Below are 10,451 nucleotides of genomic sequence, written 5' to 3' on the forward strand. Positions count from 1 at the left end.
TTAATCGCACTTCTTCACCCCTGTGAGCATCACCTGATGCAATGAGTGCTAAGTGAACTATTCAAAAATCATGAAAAATTTGTCAGTTATGTCTACCTCTCATGGAAATGGTCATACGTGAATGACTTACTTAATGCAGTTGAATCCCAAAAGTGATATCTAATATAATGCACTGTGTAAACCCCCTAATACTTAAATTCAAAAAGAGTGAAGGGATCTCTACTTGAATGGTTCATGAGGCACAATACCTGCTAAGGTTTTGCAAATGGGGTAGCAAGCTAAGTGGGCTTGATTGCAGGGAAAACTCCACAGTTAAGCGCGCTTGAGATAGAGGCGATCTGGGATGGGTGACCTCCCGGGAAGTCCTGGTTACCAGGTGCAAGCCCTGGAAGTGATGATTGACACTATCTAATTCATTTCACTAGTTTCAATCCCACTTCTTCACCCCTATGAGCATCATCCGATGCAATGAGTGCTAAATGAACTATTCAAAAATCATGAGAAAATAGTCAGTTACAACTACCTCTCGTGGAAATGGTCATACGTGAATGACTTACTTAACGCAATTGAATCCTGGAAATGATATCTAATAAGAAAAAATTATGTTGAAGCATAAATCTAAAATACAATGACTTTGTGAAGGGGAGAAGAATACTCGGTTTTTCCACAAAGCTATGATCCAACAATGGAAACATTTCCAGTCTAGGGAAAATTTTAAGAACCCTACCTAAATTTACATGTATAATAAATGGGTTAATCTCCATGGTATATAGTAAAAATGGAAGGCGATTTTATCAATAATATGATATGTATATATAATTTTTTGGCGAATCTCTCATCAGGCATGGCGAATATTTTACTCAATTATAAAATCTTATCTTTATTGAATACACAAATGAAATCATTGCATTTATTTAAAATATCTTTTGAAATCAAAACTACCGAAATTACATATCGATAACCTAGTGGGTGTAGGATAAAATTCACCTGTGCCATTCACAGAAAGCATGAGAAAAAACCTAATACTATATATAAAGCCAAGAAAAATTCAAATTCATCACTTCTAGGGACCTCATAACCACCCTGCCAATACACAAGTATGTTCCTATTTGCAATTAGAAAAATTACCCAAATTACAATCCGTTTACTCCAGCATATGTTGGAAAGTTATAAAAGGATGACTAGTGCAATCAATCCATTCCTTTTAGCCCTGGATTTGTTTGAGTTTAAAACAGAAATATACAAATATACTTGTTCAATGTCTATGCTTTAACCATTCACCTTAAGATGTTTTTACAATATAATTTCCTAAGTCTATTTAATATCTTCATTATCATAAAAACCAACCTATATCCATCTTAACTCCACATCTACCACTCTTAGGGGGATGAAATCTATTTATCCTTGTGAACACTTGGTAGACCCAGAATTAAGATGGATCTAAGATGATAGAATTTCCCCTTTAAATAGTCTATGCTCACATGAATACCATGGTATTACCATGGGTCAATACCATGGGTTATCATAAACTTGGAGCTTAAAAATTACTATTAGTAATTTATAAAAATTAATAAAATTAATAGTTGATTTTTATTTTATTTTTTATTTTAACCAAGCTAAAATGTTTAACATACATTAAATTACAACATCCATTTTTGCTCTTGATTGGATCAAATATTTTTTCACTCTATGCTAGTTTTCATATCATGATATTTGATACCTCTGGGGGGTTAGTAGATCCAGAGTAAAGATGGATCTATGATGGTTTAATTCCCCCATTTAAATAGGCTACATTCCAGGTGAATACCATGGGTCAATACCATGTGCCATTTTGGTGAATACCATGTGCCATTTTTATTTTTATTAATACTAATATTAGGGTTAATAATGTTTCTTTTCATGGTATTAATAACAATCGAGTCCATGGTATTTGTCTCGTAGTATTTTGCCCATAGGTTTCACCTAAATATAACGTATTTTTTGAGTGTTCGTAAATATAAGGTGACTTATGGAGTAAATATAAAAAAAAATTTTATTTGTTTACCATACCTCTCGTTTATTTATATTACCACTTTTACAAATATGGTATTTGGCCCATAGGATTCACTTAAATAAAACCTCTTTCTTGAGCCTTCATAAATAGAACGAGGGTTATGGACTAAATATAAAAAGAGGTTTTATTTATTTACCATGCGTCTAGTTTATTTATATTTTTATTTATTTACCATACCTTTTGAGTAAGTATAAAAAGATGTTTTATTTATTTACCATACCTCCACTTTACTTATATTTTTATTTGTTTACACCCTTGCATAAGGTGACTTATGGAGTAAATATAAAAATGTTTTATTTATTTACCATACCTCTCATTTATTTATATTTTTATTAATTTACCATACCTCTTTTATAAATATGGTATTTGGGCCTTTGGCCCATAGGATTCACTTAAATAAAACCTATTATTGAAAATGGGTGAATGGATTCACTTAAATAAAACCTATTCTTGAAAATGGGCGAATGGAAGGTTGTAACTCCTAATTTCAAGGGCTACATTTACCTTTTTCACCCTCTCCCTTAAAATAAGGTGGGCTATTTGAGGTGATTTGTAAAAATGTACTATGATACAAAATATTCGCCCACTAAAAATTTAAAACCCCTTAATTTTGCCAAAGGGCGAACATTCGCCCCTAAAATTTTCTATGTTCCAGTTTCTTCTATCGGAACCTCCTGAGGATAGATCGAAATTTTTTCAAACAATAACTTGACGCATTCCACAACTCATCTCTCGTGCAAGTGTTTACCCTGGAGGAGATAAATGATGTTGTTAAAGGGATGGCTAAAAAGAAAGCACTAGTGCCAGATGGGTTTAGTGTAGAATTCTATTAGGTTGCTTGGAGATTCACCGATAAAGATATTATGGAGGTGGTGGAGGAATATCATCACAATCAGAACGTATGTTTGGGATCCAATTCCATGTTTATTGCTTTAATTCCTAAAACAACTAAATATGAAGACCCTAAGGGCTTTAGACCAATCTCCTTGTGTAATGTCATTTACAAGATCATTTTCATGGTTATTGTTAAGCACCTCAAGCCCTTCCTACCTGGTCTTATCTCTCATGAACAAACTGGTTTTATGGAAGGCCGCCAAATCCTAGATAGTATTATTACTTCCCAAGAACATGTCCATTCCTTGAAGCAGCAAAAAACTTCTAGCATGATGATCAAGTTGGACCTATCTAAAAGCCTATGATTACCGAAGTTGGACATAACTTATCAATATTCTTAAGTCTTTTGGCTTTGAGTAGCATTGGTTGAATTGGATCCTATCTCTTATCTTGTCTCCTTTTTTTTCAATCCTCCTAAAATGTTCTCCCTCCTAAACCTTCAAACCTTCCCTCAGCCTGAGACAAGATGACCTGATCTCCTCTTTTCTCTTTATTCTAGCAGCCGAGGGTCTTCGTATATATCTAATAGCAGCAGCTCAATCATCCCCAATCAAGGGTATACATCCTTGGGGTAACGATCTTCCCATTACCCACCAACAATTTATGGATGACATTATGTTATTCTGTCAAGAAGCCCACATAGAGGTGGAAGAAGTAGCCATTCAAGCTCAAATGGAAGAGGCAACAATCAAAATCCAAGTCAAGGCCCAAGAAAAAATCAAGCACAAGGTCATAGGTATGATAAATCTCAAGTTCAATGTCATTACTGTAAGAAGTATGGTCATTATGCAAATGAATGTAGAAAGAAGCAATATGACATTAGTAACAAACCAAGTGTAAATTTCACAAAAGAAGGTCAGAACCATGATAACATGTTTTTAGCTTGTAATGTAGCACAAGAAAAACAAAGTGATATATGGTATCTAGATTCAGGGTGTAGCAATCATATGTCAGGAAACATAGAAATGTTTTGCAATCTAGATGAAAGTGTGAAATCTGAAGTGACATTAGGGGCTAATAGCAAAGTCTCTGTCATGGGCAAAGGAAGAATTAATATCCTAACAAAGAAGGGGGAGAAGAAGTACATCTCAGATGTTTACTTTGTCCCTGGTCTAAAGCATAACGTCATGAGCATTGGACAACTTATACAAAAGGGCTACAATGTCTTTTTCAAAAATGATGTGTGCACAATTTTGGATAGACCTCTAAGCAGACAGTTGATTGGAAAGGTTCAGATGACAAACAATATAATGTTTCCCCCAAAAATATGATAAGATTTGCAAAGAGAAGGTGCACAAGCAAGACTCTCAATGATCTCACAAGAGGATGCAAGAAAAGATGCAGCTGTCATACAAGTAAACTTTCAAGCAGATGTCAAAGATGAAAATTGGTTATGGCATTTGAGATTTGGACATCTCAACTTTGTAGGTTTGAATTTGCTGCATAGGAAAGGCATGGTGAAGGGACTACCACTCATAGAAAAACCGGACAACCTATGTGAAGGATGTATCTTGGGCAAGCAACATAGAGAGACATTTCCAACAGGAAAGTTAGTAAGGGAAAAGGCACCTTTGGAGGTTGTCCACTCAGATTTATGTGGACCAATGCAGACAACATCAATTGGTGGCAGCCACTATTTATTGACTTTCATAGATGACTACACAAGGAAGACATGGATCTATTTCTTAAAACAGAAAAGTGAAGTGTTTGAGTGCTTTCGCCAATAAAAAGCTCTTTTTGAGAAGAAAAGTGGACACTACATCAAAGTCCTTGGGACTGACAGAGGTGGAGAATACATCTCAAACGACTTCCTTCGATTTTGCAGGGAGTATGGAATTCAGAAGCAATTTTCAACAAGGTATACACCTCAGCAAAATGGTGTGGCAGAAAGGAAGAATAGGACCATTATGGAAATGGTAAGGAGTATGACAAAAGCAAAGCATTTGCCAAATGATTATTGGGTTGAAGTTGTCGCTTATCCAACATATATCTTGAATAGGTGTCCAACCAAAAGCATCCAGAACATAGTTCTTGAAGAGGCATGGAGTGGAAGAAAGCATAGTGTCACTCACACGAGAGTTTTTGGATGTGTGGCATATGCACATGTCCCAGATGAGTTGAGGAAGAAATTGGACAACAAGGGGGAGAAATTAATATTTGTTGGATACAGTGATGAATCCAAGGCATAGAAACTCTACAATCCATTAACCAAGGTCATAATCAATAGAGATGTGCATTTTATAGAAGAGGAAGCATGGGATGGAAGTTTAGAAAAGGCAGTCAATGTCAAAGCATGTATACCACATAAGGACAAAGAAGAATTAACAGCAGCAAGTAATTCCTCAACAGTGACTCCCTCTAATCCTACTCAAGCGCAACAAAGCAGGCAACAAGCAACACCAACAACAAATAATAGGATAGTTTCGCACAGCCAAGACAATGCTTCTCCAAGCAAGCCGCAAAGCGCAACACCAAGTGACATGTCAAGCCCATCTTCAGCAAGCATAAGAAGACCAAAATTCAGAAATTTAAATGAAATTTATGAGCAAGAAGAAGTTGATAGCAATGCTGGTCTGAATTCCTTATTTTCATTATTTTGTCATGTAGATAACCCAATCCATTTTCAAGATGTAGTCAAAGAAGAAAAATGGCTTGTGGCAATGGAGGAAGAAAGAGAAGAAATAGAAATGAATGATACATGGGAGTTAGTGAACCTTCTAAAAGGAAAGCATGTCAGTGGAGTGAAGTGGGTCTATAAGACCAAAAGCAACATTAAGGGAAAGATTGAAAGCCATAAAGCAAGGCTAATTGTCAAAGGATACAAGCAGCAGCATGGAAGAGATTACGCGAAGATGTTCGTGCCAGTCGCGAGGATGGAGACAGTGCATAGTTGTGGCGATTGTCGTGCAACATAAATGGAAAGTGTATCAAATGGACGTAAAATCAGCGTTCTTGAATGGAGTGTTGAAAGAGGAAGTGTAGGTTGCGCAACCGCTTGGTTATGAGGTAGAAGGCCAAGAAGACAAAGTGTATCGGTTGAGGAAAGCTCTTTATGGGCTTAAGCAAGCAGCGCGCACATGGTATAGCAGGATAGATGCCTACTTGTTGGACAATGGTTTCAACAAATGTGATGGTGAGCCTACTCTCTACATCAAAGAGAGCGATGGCAAGATTCTTATTGTTGTCTTATATGTAGATGATTTGATTTTTACAGGAATTGATGATTTCCTCATCGCTGATTTCAAACAAGTCATGAAGAATGAAATTGAAATGACTGACTTGGGAATGTTAAGATATTTTTTGGGCATAGAAGTGAAGCAAACAGAAAATGACATTTTTATCTCTCAAGCGAAGTATGTGGTAGACATTTTAGAGAGGTTTAAAATGATGAACAACAAGCTCGCACCAACTCCAACTGTTATGGGGTTGAAGTTGGGCAAAGAAGATTGCAGCATCAATGTCAATCCGACATTATACAAAAGCATGATAGGCAGCTTGATGTATTTGACCGCCACTAGGCTAGACATAATGTATGCAATAAGTTTGGTGTCGAGGTTCATGGAGACACCTAAGGAAACACATTGGCAAGTAGCGAAAAGGATTCTAAGGTATGTCAATGGGACAAAACAGTATGGTGTTTTTAAGACAACAACAAGTGGTTTCAGACTGATTGGTTACATAGATAGTGATTGGGCAGGAAGTGTCGATGACAGAAAGAGCACATAAGGATATGTTTTCCGTTTGGGTTCTGGAGCCATTTCATGGGCCTCCAAGAAGTAGCCAATAGTGTCACTACCAACAACAAAAGTTGAATATGTCGCAGCAATAGCAGCAACGTGTCAGGGAGTTTGGATGAGAAGAATGTTGAGGGATCTTCGACCAAGAGGGAATGACAACTATTTTCTGTGACAACACCTCAGCAATTGCATTGTCAAAGAATTTTGTCATTCACAAAAGGACCAAGCATATTGATGCTAAATATCATTTTATTAGATAGTTGATTAACAATGATGAAATTGTGTTGTAGCACTGTAGGTCACAGGAACAATTTGCTGATATCTTCACAAAGCCATTGGCACGTAAAAGTTTTGTTTATCTCAGAAACTGTTTGGGAATTGTCAATGGCGGCAATTGTGACTAAGGGGGAGTGTTGGAAATATTAATCCCAACCACCACGTTAAACACCCTGACAACAACCATACTTGTCAAAAGTATTTTTTCAGGTTACGTCATTTGAAGATGGAATTCCGCAGCACATCACAAAAGCTAAGGAATTTAATGAATTTTTGTAAATACGGGCAGCACATCACAAAAGCTAAGGAATTTAATGAATTTTAGTAAATACGGGCAAGCATCCACAGACACCTGCGCGATTAGTGTCCACACTCAACAACAACAACCTATTAATTATTTTTCTCTATCATGCATTAATGTCAAATTGTATGTTGAGATAAATATCAATGTAAAAGTCATTTTTGTATTAGAGAGATTCTGTGACTTAGGAAGGAGAAAATCGTGGGGCAAATTTTGGGGGGCACGTGAAAACAACAGTTACTATTTAACTGTGTTTTACTCCGCAACCCCTCGTGAATAGTGAAGTGTAAATCATTGTAAACCTTTGTCTTTTTACTTGGTGAATGAGCATCAATCTCATATAAATATATTTTCATGAATTAGAATTTAGTCCTAAATTTTATTTTGTTGCTCCACACTTTTACTTAATATTTTTTTTTGACGTAAATGAATTCTGGTTTTTTAAACCTCTATATAGCTGGGCCAAATCAACATGGCGACACCTCTACCCTCTGCGTCTAACTCTCCGCGTAAATTCTATTTTTTTCTAACAAAATTATTATGTTTTGTGATAGTGCGTTGAACTCGTCACGCCTTTTCAAGTAAATATCAGTGACTTTTAAATAAATATTAGTGGATGGTGCCAATCTTTGGAAAATCTCGATAAGCTATTTTCAACCCAACCCAAGATGGTGCCTTCATTGGAAAATCTCTATGAGCTATATTTTCAATACAAGACAAACAAGATGCCATCTAAATCTACCAAATTCTTCTAATTTCTAACACTCCCGTACTGGGCCAAGATAAAGAAGCCGACACTGGAACAACGTACCATGTGCCTTGTACCATAAAAATTACGAACATTTGTTCATTTTTCCCTCTCAGTTCCTTTCTCGTAGCCTCGATTTGAACGGGGGCATCCCTTATCATCGCCTCCTCTCACGCTTTAAGTTCATCAATTACAATTGCTGCTCAACTCTCCCTAATCTATGCTGAGCTTTTGACTTCCCAGCACTCAGGATTATTACTACACACGGTTCATTTGACAACATCCAACGAATAAAACGGTCTATTCTTTTAGGATTTTAATTTTAGTCATCGTCGCATCCGTATTCACATGGTGTTCCCTAAATATGAAAGGACGGGTGGGCCTTCTGCAGGACGGAAATTGAAAACCTTGCACCGACCAACCCACTACAGTTCTAAAGGTCTTATAAATATGCCCTATTTTTCCATTTTCTTAACGGGCATTGCATTGCACAGGCTGTGAGCCCAGCGTAGTATAAGCTTTTATGCTTTCTACCTTCGGTTCAGAAATGAGGAAGATGACGCTCTGTTTCGCTTATGAGGTAGCTTGCCTAATGTTTATATGCTCTGTAATCGCTCTTGGTTTCAATCTCAATCAATATAAGTTAGTAGAAGAAGAAGGTGATTGGCAGCCAGCCACCGCTACATGGTATGGCAGTCCAAACGGAGACGGAAGCGAGGGTAAGGGCAATGTTAAGTTCTTTATTTAGGCCGATCGTTGTTTATTATATTATTTCTAAATTAATTTTTAAATATTGAAGTTTCTAGTATTCAATCTACTAAACCGCACCAGAATATTCAAACACGTGAAAGTTGTTTGTGCTATTTTTTATATTATTTATCTCCTGAGCTTTCAGAGCCCTTCAAGGATATGAACGTGCGAGTGAAAAAATAAAATTAACCCATTGTAACAGGTGGGGCATGTGGATATGGTAGCCTGGTCAAACAGATACCTTTCCAATCAAAAATAGCTGCCGGAAGTCCTGCCCTATTCAAAGACGGGAAAGGATGCGGAGCATGCTATCAGGTCTGTTTCGGTATTTCTAAAGTTTCATGACTTCTTGATGAAAAGTTAGCTTATTGTATGTTTCATGTAAGCAGGTAAAGTGCACAGGGAATGGATTGTGCTCTCAAAGCGCGGTGACGGTGGTTATTACAGATGAATGTCCTGGTGGAATCTGCTCGGGTTCGGGCAAAATACACTTTGATCTCAGTGGTACTGCGTTCAGCGACATGGCATCTCCTGGTACATCTTCGGATCTGCTTAACGCTGGAGTCGTCTCTATTTTGTTCCAACGGTGCTCATCTACCCGTACTCGGTCGTAGATTACAGGACTTGCAGAGTTGAACTCCTTTACGATGTTTGTATCATTTTTATTTGATTACTGCACCTTTCCTTTCTGATGTTATTGTATAGTGTGCCTTGCGAGTATCCGGGGAAGAATATTGCATTCCACGTCAACGAAGGTGCCACTACTTACTGGTTCGCTGTACTTATCGAATACGAAGATGGAGATGGAGATCTTGGAGCAGTCGATCTAAAGCAGGTTTGTTATTATAAATATTGCTTCGATTGTACTCCTGTGTAGCAATATATCGTTGCAAATAAATTAATGTTTATATGCTCATGTATGCAGGCAAACTCTGATACATGGCAAGGAATGCAACAGACGTGGGGTGCAAATTGGTGTTTGAATAGCGGCCCTTTACAAGCTCCATTCTCTATTCGCTTGCAATCTCTTTCAACTGGGAAAACGCTTACTGCAAATAACGTTATTCCACAAAATTGGCAACCCAGTGCTACGTACAGGTCATTTGTCAACTATGACTAATAGTCTCATTGTACGGAGCTTATACTCTGAATAACTTATGAAAATTTGTGCCGTGGTGAAGATAGCTAGAAGTGGAAAAAAAAGTGTACTACGCGTTCACTTTTATAAGGTTAAGTAATATCTACTTGTGGAGACAGACTCGAAAATCTTTAGGGAAGTCAGTTTTAGGGTTGTATTAGGGAGATGCAATTCAATTTCAACTATATGTTTCCGTGTCGTCGAAGCTCATATTTCTTAGTTATGCTCGAATTATATTGTCTTTTGTCATTCATATGTACAGACGTTTAGACTTTGAATCATGAGAATAGATTGACATTTTCTTTGCTTCTGACTTGAAGATATCTGCGCTAACTTTACCACTGCTTAGTAATAGATCCCATTCCATTTTACATTCTTACAAATATGTAATTAAGTTCTCCAATTCTGTGCCATTGACCTCCATGACTGTTACACCTTGACTGGCCAGTCATATGGAAAAACGCTTAGTGCAAACAATGTTATTCCACAAAATTGGCAACCCAGTGATACGTACAGGTCATTTGTCAACTATGACTAATAGTCTCATTGTACGG

General features: G+C 37.1%; 1 protein-coding gene across 1 annotated transcript; it reads left to right on the top strand.

Moving 5' to 3' along the window:
• Positions 1 to 8,556: 8,556 nt before the first annotated feature.
• On the top strand, positions 8,557 to 9,879 carry LOC149140645 (expansin-B16-like). Its single transcript, XM_089451030.1, has 5 exons — positions 8,557 to 8,728; positions 8,962 to 9,074; positions 9,149 to 9,345; positions 9,465 to 9,594; positions 9,685 to 9,879. Exons 1-5 carry the CDS (start codon positions 8,557 to 8,559, stop codon positions 9,877 to 9,879), a joined length of 807 nt encoding a protein of 268 aa, XP_089307156.1.
• The last annotated feature ends 572 nt before the right edge of the window (positions 9,880 to 10,451 follow it).

The sequence above is a fragment of the Pinus tabuliformis genome, chromosome X, assembly GCF_031772625.1.
Source record: "Pinus tabuliformis cultivar Carrire ecotype Pingquan chromosome X, CPIR1, whole genome shotgun sequence".
NCBI classification, from domain to species: domain Eukaryota; kingdom Viridiplantae; phylum Streptophyta; class Pinopsida; order Pinales; family Pinaceae; genus Pinus; species Pinus tabuliformis.

Bases quoted from the DNA above. Each gene is read 5' to 3' on its own strand.
- LOC149140645 (XM_089451030.1), top strand. From the start codon at position 8,557: ATGAGGAAGATGACGCTCTGTTTCGCTTATGAGGTAGCTTGCCTAATG. The intron at 9,346-9,464 runs GTGCTCATCTAC...GTTATTGTATAG, and splicing joins GTCTCTATTTTGTTCCAACG to TGTGCCTTGCGAGTATCCGG. The intron at 9,595-9,684 runs GTTTGTTATTAT...TCATGTATGCAG, and splicing joins GAGCAGTCGATCTAAAGCAG to GCAAACTCTGATACATGGCA.